Here is a 17,980-nt window from a genome sequence, read left to right as displayed (position 1 = left end):
TTCAGTCTGTATGTGTCTCGAGATCTGAAGTACGTCTCTTATAGACAGCATATATATGGGTCTTGTTTTTGTATCTATTCAGGAAGTCTATGTCTTTTGGTTGGAACATTTTATCCGTTTACATTTAAGGTAATTATCAATATGTATGTTCTTATTGCCATTTTGTTAATTGTTTTGGATTTGTTTTGGTAGCTATTTCCCCCTTTCTTCTTTTGTTCTCTTCTCTTGTGATTTGATGACTTTATATTTAGTATTGTATTTGTATTCCTTTTTCTTATTTGTGTGTATATCTGTTATAGATTTTTGGTTGGTGTTTACCGCAAGGTTTTTGTATAGCAGTGTATGTATATACATGATTGTTTCAAGTAGCTTAACCCTTAATTTCAAATGCCTTTTAAATACCTTGCATTTGTATTCTCCTCCCCTCATGATTACTGTTTTTTATATCATATTTTATGTCTAATTGTTTTGTGCATTCCTTAACTGCTTATTGTGGATACAGATGATTTTACTACTTTTGTCTTTAAATCTCCCTACAAGCTTGGTGTGTGGATGATTTCTTACCTTTACTGTATGTTTGCCTTTACCAGTGAGCCTTTTCATTCTGTAATTTTCTTGTTTCTAGTTGTGGCCTTTTCATTTTTGCCTAGATAAGTTCCTTTAACGTTTGTTGTAAAGCTGGTTTGGTGGTGCGGAATTCCTTCAGTTTTTGTTTGTCTGTAAAGCCTTTGATTTCTCTGTCAAATCTGAATGAGAGCCTTGCTGGGTAGAGTATTTTGGCTTTAGGTTTTTCCTTTTCATCACCTTAAATATATCATGCTACTCCCTTGGGCCCTGCAGAGTTTCTGCTGAAAAATCAGCTGATAACCATATGGGAGTTCACTTGTATGTTATTTTTTGCTTTTCCCTTGCTGCTGTTAGTATACTCTCTTTATCTTTAATTTTTGTCATTTTAATTACGGTTTATCTTGGTGTATTCCTCTTTGGGTTAATCTTGTATGAGACTCTCTGTGCTTCCTGGACTTGGGTGACTGTTTACTTTTCAAGGGAGTTTTTTAGCTATTATCTCTTCAAATATTTTCTTGGGCCCTTTCTCTCTTCTTCTTCTGGGACCCCTGTAATGTGAATATTAGTGCTTTTGATGTTGTCCGGGAGGTCTCTTAAACTGTCTTCACTTCTTTTCATTCTTTTTTCTTTTTTATTGTTCAGTGGCAGTGATTTCACTGATCCATTCTTCTGAAGTATTTAGTTTACTATTGAGTCCTTCTAGTGTATTTTTCATTTCAGTTATTGTATTCTTCATCTCTGTTTGGTGTTTCTTTATGGTCTTGTAGCTGTTTGTTAAAAACTTCCGACTTCTTGCTCTGTGCATCCATTCTCCTCCCGAGTTCTTGGATCTTCTTTATGATCATTACTTTGAACTCTTTCTTGGGTAGATTACTTATCTCCAGTTCACTTAGTTCTTCTTCTGGGGTTTTATTTTGTTCCTTTGTCTGGAACATATTCCTCTGCTGCCTCATTTTGTCTACGTTGCTATTCATATCTGTGTGTATGTGATAGGTCAGCTCTGATTCTTGACCTAGGAGAAGTGGCCTTCTGTAAGAAGCATCCTGTGTGTCCCCACTGTGCACTCACTCCCCTCTTGGCACCCAAGCTGGGTGCTCTAGGGCTTCCCACTAAGAGAGCTGTGTGGTCCTTCTTTTGCAGCAGGCCCACTATGTGAGCAGTCTGGTAGCCTTGATTGGCCCCTAGTCTGCTTAGTTGCTAGGCCCTGCCTTGTGCAGATGCTGTTGGCTGCTGTTTAGCAGGGCCTGGTCATAAAGTGGCTGGATTGGATGCAGAGTCCTAGGGAGCCCTGGGGCTAATACTGGCTTACTGGTGGGCAGAGTCAGGGTCCTAAAGACTCTGTGGCTGTTGCCAGTCCACCGTTGCCAGATCCTGTGGTTAGTGCTGGAATACTGGCAGGCAGAGCTTGTCCTAGAGTCTGGCTGTAGGGCCCAGGGATCTCAGAGCTCGTTTCAGATTGTTTGGGGGAGGCAATTCCTGATACAGTTTTTGGGTCCAGGGTGTCCCAGAGGTTGCTTTGGCCAGCTAGTGGGCAGGGTCAGGGCCTGTCTGGTCCCAGGGTTGGGTCTGGCCTGCATTGCAGGATCATAGTTTTCTTACTTCTGGTGTTTGCCCACAGTGGGTGAGGCTAATCTAGAGCTTGTGCAGGCTTGCTGGTGGGAGGGGCCGATGCCTGGCCATTGGTGAGTGGAGCTGGGTCTTGGCCCTCTGGTGGGCAGGGCCGTATCTAGGGGCATGTTTAGAGGCAGCTGTGGGCTCAGGAAGTCTTCAGGCAGCCTGTTTGTTGATGCCTGGGGCTGTGTCCCTGCCCAGTTAGTTGTTTGGCCTGAGGTGTCCTAGCACTGTAGCCTGTAGGCTGTTGGGTGGTGCCAGGTCTTGGAGCTAATGAGCCCAGATGTCAGCCCCCGTAGCAGCAGTGTTCACACAGCTGAATGTTCCCCAGTATGTCTGTCACCAGTGTCTGTGTCCCCAGGGTGAACCACATCCACCCCCCACCTTTCCAGGAGACTCTCCAAGACCAGCAGGTAGATGTACTCCTGTCAGATTACTGCTTTTGCCCTGGGCCCTGGTGTGCATGAGATTTTGTGTGTAACCTTTAAGAGTGAAGTCTCTATCACCCCCAGTCCTGTGGGGCTCCTGCAGTTAAGCCCCACTGACCTTCAAAGCCGAATGCTCTGGGGGCTTGTCTTCACAGTGCTGGACCCCTGGGCTGGGGGGCCTGACATGGGGCTCAGAATTCTCATTCCTGTGGGAGAACCTTTGCAGTATAGTTATTCTCCAGTTTTTGGGTTGCCCACCTGGGGGGTATGGGATTTGACTATGTCACGAGTCCACCCCTCCCACCCATCTCATTATGTCTTTAGTTGTAGAAGATCTTTCCTGGTAGGTTCTAGTCTTCTTCATCAGTGGTTGTTCTGCAGATAGTTGTGAAGTTGGTGTGCTTGTGAGAGGAGGTAAGCTCTTGGTCTCTGTACTCTGCCGTCTTGACCACTCTTCCCTTTCAGTTGCTGATGTCACAAAATTACATCTTTATGCATTGCATGCCCCAAGACATAAACTGATGATTATTTTAAGTGCATTAGTCTTTCAAGTTATGTAGAAAACAAGATTTGGAGTTAGAAATCAAAGTTATGTTAATGTTAGCATTTACACTAATAATTGTTTTTGTTTCTTTAAACATATTAGTCTCTTAAATCATGTAGAAAACAAAAAGTACAGTCACATGCCATTGTTACAATAATACTTGCTTTAATAATTACCCTTTATTGAGATGTTTATTTCCCCATGTGGCTTTGAGTTACTGTCTAATGTTCTTTCTTTTTACCTTCCCAGCACTACCGTGAGTATTTCTTGCAGGGCAGGTCTAGTGGTCACAAACTCCCTCAGATTTTGTTTTTCTGGGAATGTCTTGATTTCTCACTTTTGAAGGAGTGTTTTGCCACATATAACATTCTTGGTTGAAAGGTTTTTTTCTTTTAGTATTTTTAATATTTCAGCCCATTGTCTTCTGGCCTTCAAAGTTTCTGATGAGAAAACTGCTTATGATCTTATTGAGGATCCCTTGTATATGATGATTTGCTTCCTTTTGCTGCTTTTATGATTTTATTTTGTCATTGTCTTTTTTTTTTTTAATTGGCTGCGTCAGGTCTTTGTTGCAGTGCGCGGGCTTCTCTCTAGTTGTGGCATGCAGGTTTTTTCTCTCTAGTTGTGGCAAATGGGCTCCAGATCACTTTGGCTCTGTAGTTGTGGTGTGCGGGCTCCAGAGCATGTGGGCTCTGTATTTTGTGGCACGTGGACTCTCTCTAGTTGAGGTGCATGGGCTCAGTAGTTGTGGCGCATGGACTTAGTTGCCCCATGGCATGTGGTATCTTAGTTCCCCCAACCAGGGATTGAACCTGTGTCCCCTGCAGTGGAAGGGGGATTCTTTACCACTGGACCACCAGGGAGGTCCCTTGTCATTGTCTTTTGAAAATTTATTATAATGTGACTTGCTGTGGGTCTTTTTTTGAGTCCATCTTACTTGGAGTTCTTTAAGCTTCTTGGATGTTTATAGTCATGTTTTTCATCAGAGTTGGGAAGTTTTTAGCCATTATTTCTTCAGATATTCTCTCTGCCCCTTTCTATCTCTTTTCTTCTTCTAAGACTCCCACAATTTGTATGTTGGCCTGCTTGATGGTGTCCCACAGGTCCCTTAGGCTCTGTTTGCTTTTCTTCAATCTTTTTTCTTTCTGTTCCTCAGCCTAGATAATTTCTGTTGTCCTTTCTTTAAGTTTACTGATTCTTTCTTCTGCCTGCTCAACTCTGCCTTTCAGTCACTCTAGTGAATGTGTTGTTTCAGTTATTGTACTTTTTAGCTCCAGAATTTCCTTTTGGCATCTCTTTAGGTTTCTTTTTTTAATCCCTAATTACATTTCCATTTTGTCCACACATTGTTTTCTTGATTTTCTCCACATCTTCCTTTAAATCTTTGAGCATCTTTAAGACAGTTGAGTTGTTTTAAAGTCTTTGTCTAATATAACTGCCATAAATAAGTCTTTTTCAGGAACAGTTTCTGTAGATTTCTTTTTACTTTCAATGGGTTATACTTTCCTGTTTCTTTGTATGCCTTGTGATTTTTTGTTGAATATGAGACATTTGAGTCTAGTAATATGGTAACTCTGGAAATCAGATTCTCCTCCTTCCTCAGGGATTGGTGTTTTTTATTACTGTTTTGGGGTTTTTTGTTTTTTTGTTTTTTTTGATTGTTGTAAACTTAATGTCTTAGGTCTTTTCATAGCCTTTCCTTGGGCATTCGTAGTCACTTTCTAATTTTCCCCTTACAGGCAGTTGTTTTTGAATGGCCTATTTTTTTTAATAAGCTGGTCTTTATTGTATTTTTTCAAACATTAGTATATATTTTTAATTTGTTATTTATTTTATTTTTGGCTGCGTTGGGTCTTTGTTGCCGCGTGCAGGCTTTCTCTAGTTGTGGCAAGCGGGGCTACTCTTTGTTGAGGTGTACAGGCTTCTCACTGCAGTGGCTTCTCTTGTTGCGGAGCATGGGCTCTAGATGTGCGGGCTTCAGTAGTTGTGGCCTGCAGGCTCAGTACTTGTGGCTCGCAGGCTCTAGAACGCAGGCTCAGTAGTTGTGGCTTACAGGCTTAGTTGCTCCATGGCATGTGGGATCGTCCCGGACCAGGGCTCAAACCTGTGTCTCCTGCATTGGCAGGCGGATTCTTAACCACTGTGCCACCAGGGAAGCCCATGAATGGCCTATTTTTTAAAGTCTGGCTCTCAAAAGTGGAAAAGCAAAATATGAGGGGGGAGGGGAAGGGCACTAGCTCTTTAAATCCACTGGAAGTCACTTCAGCTAGAGGGGGAGGGGCTTGCAACAATGAGGGGAGGTGCAGCAACAACGGCTGTCTGCCTCTTTGTCTCTTGGTCTGCACCTCTGTAATCAGAAGCGGCGATTAGTGACCAGAACACAGATCCCCATTATTTGGAGGAGAGGCTCCTTGCTGCCCACCCTGGCTCCCATAAGCTTGTACAAGCTGCTCCAGGAACATGTACACAGCTGCCTGCCACATCACTGAGGGTGGTGGATGGGTAGTTGCTACTGTGCTAAGAGCTGAAACTGACCAAAATTTACTGCAGTTTACCATCCCAGAGTTCCCCTGGAAGTTGCAAGCCTTCAACAGACTTCAGAATTCCAAAATAGTTGTTCCAAAATCAGACAGATTCTGCCAGTGCAGTTATTGTCTGTGTGAGGACACAGGTTCCTGGTGCTTGCTACTCTGCCATCTTCACAGAATCTTCTCCATGATCTAATTTTGAGTTAATTTTTGTGCGTAGTGTGAAGAAAGCGTTCAAATACACTTTTGGCATGTTTATATCCAGTTCTCCCAGCACCATTTGTTGAAAACAATATTGTTTCTTTAATGAAGTAACTTGACACCGTCATAAAAAATAAATTGACCATAAATGTGAAGGCTTATGTCCAGTCTCCTAATTATGTTCCAGTGATCTATAAGGCTATACTTACACAAACACCATACTGTCTTTTTCATTATATTCTTGGCACATAATAGGTGCTCAGAATTTTAGTTAAATTGAAATTGAATTGGCTAGACTTATTAAAGAATCTGTGTTCTTAACACTTGCTGCATTTTTGTCTTTTTTCTGTTGAGGTGTGTGTGTTGGGGGAGGGGGGTGTTGTTGGTTCATTTTTGTTTCATTTCTCTGTAGTTTCCTGTCAAGGTATCTTTTGAAAACTTCTGTCCTTAGGCTGAAAAGAAGTTTTATGCCTCGCTAAAGAAAAAATATCAAGGACAGAGTACCCTTTGGGATAGGCATGCTGGTAATGGTAGCAGCTATCAAAAAACAGAGGACATTAGTTGGAACTGCACTATTTAAAGTAGTGAAATCCAGAGGCTGATTAGTTGCCATCATCATGCTATACCTTCCATAGAAGCTCAGCAATGTTTTAAGCATTGTGGTATTCATTGCTTTAAAATGAAGTCTTACCAGAACGGAAGTATTTTATGAAGCAGTAGACTTTGAGTTATAGCTGTACCACTTGGCAGTAGAATTACTCATGAGCAAGTTATTTTAACTTTCCTGTGACTATGATTACTTTGTGGGGAAATTATTCTTGCTCTATCAGTTTCTTACAGTGTTAATGAGATTCAACTAAAGGGATGTTTCTGTAAGTGCTTTGCAAAATATAAAGTGCTCTACAAATATTTTAAATATTATTTGTATATTAAGCACTGATACACACTTTTTTTTTCTTTCAAACACTTTCTAAGATAAGGTGAAAGGAAAAGGATGAACAGTCATTGAACTGTTGGGTCATTTGCTGACAAATACAGTTGAAATGGGTAAAATTGGGAATATTAAAGCTCAAGAATGTGGGACATAGGGAAAACCTATGAGAGTGAGAGGAACATTTTCTTCAGTCTCTGTCTTGCAACAGGAAGTTGGAAAGGAAATGATACTTTTCTTGGAGAACATATAAAATCTCTGACTTTACATAATTGAGTAGATTGTGATACAGTCTTAGCTCCTTATCATTTGTGTGTAGAATTTATGTAAAAATTGTTTTTAAATATACTGTAAAAGTTTGAGCAATATAAGGCTAGAGTAGTTAAGGCAGTGTGGTATGGCATAAGGGTAGACATATAGGTTGAAAGAATAAAATTAAGAGTCCAGAAAGAATCCTTTATACTTATGTTCAATTGATTTTGGACAAGGGTGCCAAGACAATTCAGTGGGAAAAGAATAATCTTGTAACAAATGATGCTGGATAGCCATATGCAAAAGAATGAATTTGGACCCCTTCTCACACCATACGCAAAAAATAACTCAAAATGGATTATAAACTTAAATGTAAGAACTAAAACTATAAAGCTCTTAGAAGAAAATATAGGAGTAAATCTTGATGACCCTGAGTTAGGCAGTGATTTCTTGGATAAATTGGACTCTGTCAAGATTAAAACTTTTGTGATACTAAGGATACTGTCAAGAATGTGAAAAGACAACCCACAGAATGGGAGAAAATATTTGTAAATCATGTATTTGATAAGAGACTTGTTTCTAGAATTTATAAAGAACTACAACTCAAAAATAAAAAGTAACCTAATTAAAAATTGGGCAAAGTGGACTTCCCTGGCGGTCCAGTGGTTAAGACTCCACGCTTCCAATGCAGGGGGTACAGGTTCGATCCCTGGTTGGGGAACTAAGATTGCATGTGCTGTGTGGTGCAGCCCCCCAAAAATTTTTTTTAATAATAAATTCACATGTAGTTTAAAAAACAAAAAAACAACAAAAAAATTGGGCAAGCTATCTGAATAAACGTTTTTTCACAAAGATATACAAATGTCCAATAAGCACATGAAAAGATGCTTAGCACCATTAGCCATCAGGTAAATGCAATTCAAAACCACAATGAATCTCATTCACACCCACTTGGGTGTTTATAATTTGAAAAGATGTATAATAACAAGTGTTGGTGAGAATGTGGAGAAATTAGAAGCCTCATACACTGAATACATTGACAGGTTGTAAAATAGTATGGTTATTTTGAAAAACTGTTTGGCAATTTTTCAAAAGGTTACACATAGAGTTACCATATGTCCCAGCAATTCTACTTCCAGGTATATACCCAAGAGAACTGAAAACATGTCCACACAAAAACTTGTTGCATGAATGTTTACCGGAGCATTATTCATAATAACCAAAAGGTAGAAACAGCTCAAATGTCAATCAACTGATGAATTGAGAAATAAAATATGGTATATCCATCAGTGGGATATTATTTGGCAATAAGGAGTGAAGTGCTGATAGATGCTATAATATGGATGAATCTTGAAAACATTTTGCAAAGTGAAAGAAGCCAGCCACAAAAGACCTTATACAGTATGATTCCATTTATATCAGATGTCCAGAATAGCCAAATCTATACAGACAAAGTAGATTAGTGTTGCCTAGGGAACAGCTGAGGGGAGGGATTAGGAGGGAATGGGAAATGATGCTAATAAGTTCTGGGTTTCTTTTTGGGCTGATGTAACTTTATAAATGGGTTATGGTTGTACAACTCTGTGAATATATTAAAAACCATTTAAATGTGCAAATTAAATGGGTAAATTGTATAGTATATGGATAAAAAATAATGTAAAAATCAATACCCACCTCAAAAAATATGAAATAAAGGACATTTGCAAATGTATCTCTACTGGTTATCTTCTGGAGATAGAGAAGAATCAGATGGTTGATTGTCTCTATGTTATTTTTTTCTCATTCTCTATCCTTCTAGTGGCTGACCAGGTTTATTAAATGCATGCACTTTTGTATTGATTGATAGTAAATCTTAATTCATTTTTGACAGGAATTGAGTTCTTCTCAGACTTTATCACATGATGGAGGATTCTTCAATAGACTGGAAGATGATGTTCATAAAATTCTTATTAGAGAAAAAAGAAGAGAACAGCTTACAGAATATAATGGAACAGATAATTGCACAGCTCATGAACACAACCAGGCATGTAAAATAGAAAATTCTCTTAAAATCACAGTGAAATTATTTTTCTTTTTTAAAAAACCTAAGCAGTGGAACCCAATTATGATTGTATAAATTTACAGTTTTAGGATATTATCTTAGTCATTATTACACCTAGATACTTATATTAAAAAGTATGAAGTACTTCTTTAGTTGATGAATATTTATTGAGCATGTGCTATAATGCTAGGTATTGTTAGGCCCCAATGTAGGGGAGTGGGAATATCAAGATGGATAAGACCATCCATGCCTTAGACAGAGTAGTGGGGATAGGAGGAGGGAGACTGTAAAAATATCATTCAGCATGATGAAGGCTTTAAGAGAGAGATGAACAATAAAAAAGAGGTTTTTGAGTAGGAAAGGTAATAGATCACTCCTTGGGTGAACTGGGAAAGGTATATAAAGAAGTGACATTCAGGATGGATTTTGAATGGTGAATAACTGTATAAACTGAGAAATGGAGAAAACCTAAGGGAGCTGCAAGAACAATGGCCCAGAGCTATGAAAAGCCTTAGACTGAATATTCAGGAAACTGAAAAATTCTGCATCTAAGAAGTATAGACTTAAGTGAGTGTGGGATAACATGACTAGAGAAATATATTGGATTTAGATTATAAAGGTCTTTTTATGTGAAACTAAGAAGTTAGAATTTTATCCTGCAGACCAGGGGTTGCAAACTATGGATGGTCAGCAGTCTGTTTTTGTAAAGCTCACAAGCTAAGAATGGTATTCACATTTTAAAATATTGTTTGGAGAAATACAGAAAGAAAGAAAAGATCTTATCCTATAGAGACCTCTAAGTCTGCATTTATTTTTCTCACCACAACCACCAGTCTTCTCTTTTACTTCCTCTTAAACTGTGAATCTGTTCTTTACCTTATATTGACCTCCAATACTTAATGGTTAGTCATTCAACAAATTAAACACTTGCTGTGTTGTGTTATATAGGACACAAAAGAAGCCAGACTCTTAAGAACTTGTCACTCCAATGCAGCAATAATATTGCTTTATAAAAACAGTATACCACATGAAAATCTATTTTCAACTTAGTACGGGAAATCCTTGCCTGCCCTGAGGTACTTGTGAGCTTCTTCCTTTCTGGCATTGAGTTAAATTTTGTGTTTTCCTGTCTTGTCTTGACTGTCAAATTTTATGTATGGTGCAAGCAACTGTGTTAACATTTATAGTTAGCATATTTGTTTCCTCTTTTTACATTGATTATGATTTTCCCCGTTGTGGTTTGTTATCTTCTTATTTTTCTAAGCCATCTCAGATCATTGTTAGATAGTAAGAATGATATTAATATACTTGAGCAAATAATTAGATGTTTCAGATCTTCTGTAGGGCAAAGTTGGGTACACATAAGTTTAATTAAATTATTAAGTAATGTTAATGATATTTTAAAACCAAAGTGACAGTGCAGTATAGTAGAAAGAGAACGGTCTTTGAAATCAAACCTAATAACACAAAATATAGCACTGCAGCTTATCAGCTGTGTTACATTGGAATGAAATTACCTGCCTTTCATGCACTGTTATTATGAAAATTAGCGATTATGATGTAAAATGTTTAGCAGAGCATGTTGTACACAGCATGCACTTGATAATTGTTTTTGTACAAGGTGGAAAGTGGTAGATCCAAAAAAGGTAATTTATAGGAATGGAGATGAGAGATGGCTTTCTTAGGAGAAAATATCTTTTGGTTTTTGTGGGGTTTTTTTAAAATACTTATTTATTTATTTGGCTGTGCCAGGTCTTACTTGTGGCATGTGGGATCTTAGTTGCAGCATGCGGGCTCTTTTAGTTGTGGCATGTAGACTCTTAGTTGCAGCATGCAGGATCTATTTCCCTGACCAGGGGTCGAACCTGGGCCCCCCTGCATTGGGAGCGTGGAGTCTTAACCACTGGACCACCAGGGAAGTCGGAAAATAGCTTTTGAATTGGAATTTAAGGGACAGTAGAATTTGAACATGAAGAAGTGAGGGAGAAGAAACTGGAATGTCAGAGTAAAAGAATGGAGGCAGTGAAGAATAAACCAGTTTAATTAAGACAAAATTCAAAGAGGAGCATAGTATAAGTTTGGCACAGTGGGTTTGGAGGGATTGTGGAGGACTTAAAAGCCTGATTTATGATTTAGTCAGGAGATAATAAAGAATTTTTTAAAGTTTTTGAGCAGAGGACAAAGTTCTATATGGTAATACTAATTTCACTGCAGTGCCTAGGAAAAACTGAAGGAAGGTGAAGACTAGTGATAGGAATCAGACAATATGCCATATGGTAAGGTTGTAGAACAACAGTAACAAATTACTAGTGGTAATGTAATTTGGTATGACCATTTTGGAGAACAATTTGGCATTAACTTTTAAAGTTGAAGATGATGGGGAGACTGTTTTAGAAATTCTACGTTAGATTAAACCCTGAAGACATCTTCAACAAGAATGATTCAAACTCAGTTGTTTGTGACAACAAAATCAGTAGGAGAAATGAATGAGCTACAGCAATACATAGCAACATGGATGAATATCAAAAACATAATCTTGGGCTTCCCTGGTGGCGCAGTGGTTGAGAATCTGCCTGCCAATGCAGGGGACACGGGTTCGAGCCCTGGTCTGGGAAGATCCCACATGCCGTGGAGCAACTAGGCCCGTGAGCCACAACTACTGAGCCTGCGCGTCTGGAGCCTGTGCTCCACAACAAAAGAGGCCGCGATAGTGAGAGGCCCGTGCACCGCGATGAAGGGTGGCCCCCGCTTGCTGCAACTAGAGAAAGCCCTTGCACAGAAACGAAGACCCAACACCGCCAAAAAGAAAATAATTAATTAATTAATTAATTTTAAAAAAAAAACAAAAAACAAAAAAAACCTGAACATAATCTTTAATGAAAAAAGCAAGTCACCAAATAGTAATAGTTTGATGCCATTTATATAAATTTCAAAATATAGAAAATTTAATATATTACTCAGGGATATTGTTCTAAAAGACTAACAAAGGAAGAGAATAACAAACACAAAATTCATAATAGTGGATATTTTCGGGGGGGGGAAGGGATGTATTGGGGAGAGGCACATGGGGGATGCCAAAATACTGGTAATGTTCACACAATCTGCATATTTTATTTTTCTTTTTACCTTGTGTCATTCCTTTATATATTATTTTGCACGTGCAAAACTTTTCATCATTAAAAATATTAGGATTTTTGTCATGTCATTGAGTATAGTGGGGAAAAAAGAAAGATTGAGGCCATTAAAAATAATCTTTTTATCTACCTCCTTCCTCTCCCCCTTGCACTCCTTTTTCAGAGAAAGAAAGCCGTTCTTTTTGCAAAGGTTAAAACTCTTTTAAACTGTACATTAATGTACCAGAAATTTTTAAAGGTGAAAAATAAATCCATCCTAGTTCAACCAGTCTTAACATTTGGTTTCATTTTTGAATAGCACTTTTCTAGGAAAATGCCACGTGTATAGGTATTTAAAAAATAACTGATGATAAGGACTATAGTTTTTGGTAACCCCTTATGTAAACCATGGTTATAGTCTGTCAAATCAACGTGCTGTAATTTGTTTAAGGTCATTACCCTAATATTGAACATTTAGGTTGTTTAGAATTGGTCACTTGATATTCATTGAATATATTCATATATTTAATTTTTTGCTGAATTTCTCCTTGGAATACATTCTTAAAAATAGTAATTGCATCAAAGCATGTAAACATCTGTGTTGCTCTTGATGTGTTACCAACATTGTCTTCTAGCAGCAGGATATGAGTTTACTAACTTTTCCACAACTTCACTGGCATTCCCTCTAATGGCCTTCGGGGCTCTGTTTTATCAGTTGTCTTTGTGGCATATTTCACGCTCTTGTTCTGTGAATACCTTATACTCACTATGTCCAAACTCGAGGTCATCATTTACTCTCCAAACCAAGCATTTGGCTTGACTTCATCATTTCTGTTTTTGGTTTTATCATTTTATCCAGATATTCAGACTCTGAACCTCCTGTTTCACTTTTCTGTTTTTCAAGGTTTGGGAGTTTTTAATCTTTGAAATAGTTCTCAGATCTATCTTCTCTTCCATTCTTATTAACATTTCTCTAGTTTAGGCTCTCATTATCTTTTACTGGTATTATTTCAGTAACCTAGTAAGTCTTTCTGCATCCTGCCTTCTAATTCTAGGTAATTTATCTTATACATTGCTAACAGATGACTTTTTAAAAAAAAGTTTTTGGCCGCACCACACGGCACGTGGGATCTTAATTCCCTGACCAGGGATCGAACCTGTGCCCCCTGCAGTGGAAGTGCGGAGTCTTAACCACTGGACCACCAGGGAAGTCCCAACAGATGACTTTTTGAAAAGCAAGACTTCCATCCTGCCACACCATGTCCCTAAGCTTCAGTGTCTGTTGAATCAAGTGGAAGTGTCCTTGACCTGACATTTAAAGCCCTCAAGCTTTTCAGACTGAGAGTCCCAACCCATTTAACCAGTCCTGAAATCAATTTAGTAGATTGCTACCAGCACTAATCAAAAAAAAAAGTTGTCAGCGTATATGACATCTGTTCGTATTTTATGAAATTTGTTTCTGTGTATATGTGTATATATATATAACATACAAATATACATATATACACTGACATGTATGTGCATTCTGGGTCATGATATAAAACTTTCCTTAACATGGGTCACTGTCAAGTAAGTTTGAAAGCATTGTTCTACAGTGTAGCTTCGGCCTAAGTAACTTCAGCTGTACTCTTTGCAGTTTTTTCTCCTAGCTGGAGCAGAGCACTCCTATCACAGCACTGGATCCTTCCCAGCTTTGCTCAAGGTTCATTTCACATGCCGTCTCCTCCCTGAAGCTCTCTCATTGCCCTATCCCAATCCCAAACACAGAAAACCTGGATATGATCTTTCCTTCTTTTTCTATACCCCATAGCATTTTGTTTTTCTTATGGCACATTTCACACAGCACATTTTTATTTGTTACTATTCTTTTTTTTTATTATTTTTTATTTTATTTATGGCTGTGTTGGGTCTTCGTTTCTGTGCGAGGGCTTTCTCTAATTGCGGCAAGCGGGGGCCGCTCTTCATCGCGTTGCGCGGGCCTCTCACTATCGCGGCCTCCCCTGCTGCGGAGCACAGGCTCCAGATGCGCAGGCTCAGCAATTGTGGCTCACGGGCCCAGCCGCTCCGTGGCATGTGGGATCTTCCCAGACCAGGGCTCGAACCCGTGTCCCCTGCATTGGCAGGCAGATTCTCAACCACTGCGCCACCAGGGAAGCCCTGTTACTATTCTTAATAGATTACAAATCCCTTGTGGACATAGACTTATACACCCTTTTATCTTCATTTTAGTATAATGTCTTCTACTTAGAAGATAAGTTTAAAATTTATTTAATGAAATATAGGACTTCATAAAAATGGGTATACATTAAAACAATATGATTTTCTGTTTTAAAAAGTGATGTTTGTTGTAGAAATTCTGGAAATAACTGATAAGTGAAGAAATTTTAATGATGGCAAAAATATTTGAGGGCTTAGTATATATTTGCCAGATATTCTATTAAGTACTTAAAATGATTATTTCATTCAGTTCTCACAGTTAACTGTGAAATTGATAGGCATCTTTATGATCCCCAATTTGCAGATGCAGTGGGAAAAAATTGACCCTAATCTCATTCACTTGGAGAAAACTACCATTGATACTTTGCTGTGGTCCTACTTTTCTGTGGATTTACACTTTTTCCCCAATCATGTAGAAACTTACATGGACCACTTTTCAGTTAAATACAGAGATGGTGAGCAATTCAGATCATTAAGTAATACATTGACCCTTGAACAACACAGGTTTGAACTGCTTGGGTTTACTTATACATGGATTTTTTTCAGTCGAGGTTGGTTGAATCTGCAGATGCAGAGGAACCGCATATACAGAAGGCTGACTATATACGACTATGAGTATTTTTTGATTTCTCAGAGGGTTGGCGTCCCTAACCCCAACATTGTCCAAGGGTCAACTGTAATGTTTTTACATTAAATAATAATGTTTATAGCTAAACTGCTTTCAGTTACCCACACTGAGGAAAAAATTTAAATATACCAGTTTGATATAACATTGCTTACTACTGAGGTTGTACACTTTTTGATTTTTTATTGGTCATATGCCTGCATATAGGTGCAACTGTTTTTTCTAGTTTTTTTCATTTACCTTTTGATTTTGTTTCAGTGTTTCTGGAGATTTTTCATCAAGTTAAATCTATCAATCTTTTCCTTTTTGTTTTCTCCCTTTCATACTATGTTCAGAAGAGCTTTCCTATTCAAAGATGTTAGCTAGTAATATTATAAAGAGTTTATTTTAATACTTAAGTGGTTTTATTTTTTTTAATTAAAATACTATTTTATATTATTCAATGATATATACTCAGTGTAAAACAATTTTGATGAAAGGAAATTTTTAAACAGTAAAGTGAAATCTTCCATAATAATTCTAAGAGAGTTATTAAAATGTTGGTGTATGTCCTTCCAGGATTTTTTCTTTGTATATAGTATTACAGTTTTGGGATCATACAGATGTGTTTTATGGTTCTGTATCATCATTTTTAGTGATTTCAGAGTTTTCAGTTTTGTAAATTTGTCATATATTTAGCCTATATCCGTATTGTTGGGCATTTAAATTGATGTCCAATTTTTTGTTTTAACTGCAGTGAACACTTTCATAGTTACTCCCCCCTCGCTTATCTATTTAAGATAAATTCCTAGAAATGAGATTTTGGGGCCATTATAATAGTATGTATATTTCTAATTTTGATCTAAATTTTTTCTTCCGAAATCATCTTATACTATCATCTTCTTCACTAAGCTCCAACCATGCTTGCCTCTTTACTATCCTTCAAATTCTCTAGGCTCTTTTCTGCCTCAGGGCCTTTATACATACTGTTCTTTCTACCTGGAAAGCTTTTATCTCCCTCCACTTTTTACTTAGCCAATTCCTACCCAGTCACTCAAGGTTCATCTTAAGGGTCATCGCCTCAGAGCTTCCCTGACCCACCAAGGAATAATCCACATTATTCCCTTTATAGCCCTGTGTTTCTTTTCGTCACTGCTTAAACCTTGGTTTCTAATTGCAGCATTTCTTTATGTAATATCTGCCTCCTCCACCAGACAAGTCCCATGAGGGCAAGAATCTTTTCAGTTCTGTTCACCATTGTACACCCAGCACCCAGCATAGGTGCTCAGTGAGTATTTTTGGTATAAAATTGTTGCCACATTACTCATTAGATAAAGAGAACCAATATATATTCTTATGAAAAGTATGACTTTGGGTTGATCTTTTTGCATTTAAATTTATTTACTTTGGTGTATGTTACAAGATGGCAGGCATTTAACTTGATTTTTCCAGTTAGCCATTTGTGCTATATACTACCATTATTCTGTAATTCAGCCTTTTCTCACTTCTTTAAAATACCATAGTTATATTATAATAAATTCTTGTGTTTTAAATCTCTTTCTGGACTTTCTTTTCTGTTACATTGCTGTGTCAACATAGGTGCCATGGCATGCTGTTTTAATTATTTTTGCTGTATAATATATAATTATCTGGTAGGCAAATTCTACTGCATTAACTTTTTGTTTCTATCCTGTATTCTCCCAGGTGAAGTTTTGACTATCTCGCTAAGTTCCAAAGAACAAAAACTCTATTGAAATTTCTATTGAAATCTTATTGAATGTACAAATTAATATTTAGTAATACTTAGTTTTCCTATCTAAAAACATGCTTTGATCTGTCCTTTTCAGTATTTTATCATTTATTGATCCTGAAAATTACTGAATTTTATTCTTAGGGATATTTTTTATTGCTGTCCGGAGAAAATGTTTTTTCTAGTTATATCTTCTATGTGTTAATTGCTAATATAGAGAAAAGCTATTTTTGGTTTTTTGTATTATTTATTTTGTATTTTTCTCATAAGTTTTCAATTCTTTTAGGTTTTTAAGATAGACTAATAACAACTTGTCAGAGACCACTTTAGTATGTTTATTCCAGGATGGGAATATCATTTCAAAGCCCTGATATTGTTCTAGGTTATGTTTGTAGTTTGAGATTAGGCATAAATATCTTATTTGCTTGTACTGTACATAATTACATTTATAAAATTGAGTACAAGTGGAAATGTAGTCAACAGTTTAGGTTGCTTTAGAAAATGAATTAAAATTGGGACTTTTTTTTCCTCTTAAACCTTTCAAAAAGGATATTGTAAATCAGAATTGGCAGAACTGTCTTAGTTCTAAAATGGTGTTTTCCCCCTTTAGGAAGTAGTTCTAAAAGATGGAAGAATTGAAAGACTAAAGTTGGAACTTGAAAGAAAAGATGCTGAAATCCAGAAGCTGAAAAATGTGATCACTCAGTGGGAGGTTTGTATATATTTACTGTTGTAAACTAAAATAATTCTATAAATTTGTACATTTTCTGTTTTTATTATATTGAAATATGTTTAATATTTGATTGATAGAAATAATATTTCTGCTATTTAGGTTTTTTTAACTCATTAATTATATATAATCTGAATGATAGTGTATTTTTATTATAGTAAAATACATATAACATTAAATTTGCCATTTTAACCATTTTTAAATGTACAATTCAGTGGCATTAAGTACTTTCTCAGTGTTGTGTAACCATCACCACTGTCTATTTCCAGAACTTTTTCATCATCCCAAACAGAAACTCTGTACCCATTAAACTCCCTATTTCCCCTTCTACTGCAATCCTTGATAACCTCTAATCTCTGTGAATTTGCCTATTCTAGGTACTTCCTATAAGTGGAATCATATGATATTTGTCCTTTTGTGTCTGCCTTATTTCACTTGGCATGTTTTCAGCATGCATATCCAT

The 17,980-nt window shown here is 37.2% G+C and overlaps 1 protein-coding gene across 3 annotated transcripts in view; it reads left to right on the top strand.

Moving 5' to 3' along the window:
- The window catches only part of GKAP1 (G kinase anchoring protein 1), a 79,948-nt gene that overhangs the window by 52,112 nt on the left and 9,856 nt on the right, over positions 1–17,980 (top strand). Inside the window, exons 8-9 of one of the 3 annotated variants that reach the window (XM_082469836.1) lie at positions 8,933–9,089; positions 17,402–17,499. In XM_082469836.1, coding sequence (XP_082325962.1) covers positions 8,933–9,089; positions 17,402–17,499 — 255 coding nt within the window. Of the gene's footprint in view, positions 1–8,932; positions 9,090–17,397; positions 17,500–17,980 lie in introns of all 3 variants that reach the window. The other 2 variants (XM_082469835.1, XM_082469837.1) reach the window with 2 other exon arrangements.

This window comes from Balaenoptera physalus (genome assembly GCF_965194825.1).
Source record: "Balaenoptera physalus genome assembly, chromosome: 7".
NCBI classification, from domain to species: Eukaryota; Metazoa; Chordata; class Mammalia; order Artiodactyla; family Balaenopteridae; genus Balaenoptera; species Balaenoptera physalus.
The sequence above is the reverse complement of the archived record's forward strand: the minus strand, read 5'-3'. Positions and strand labels throughout refer to the sequence as shown.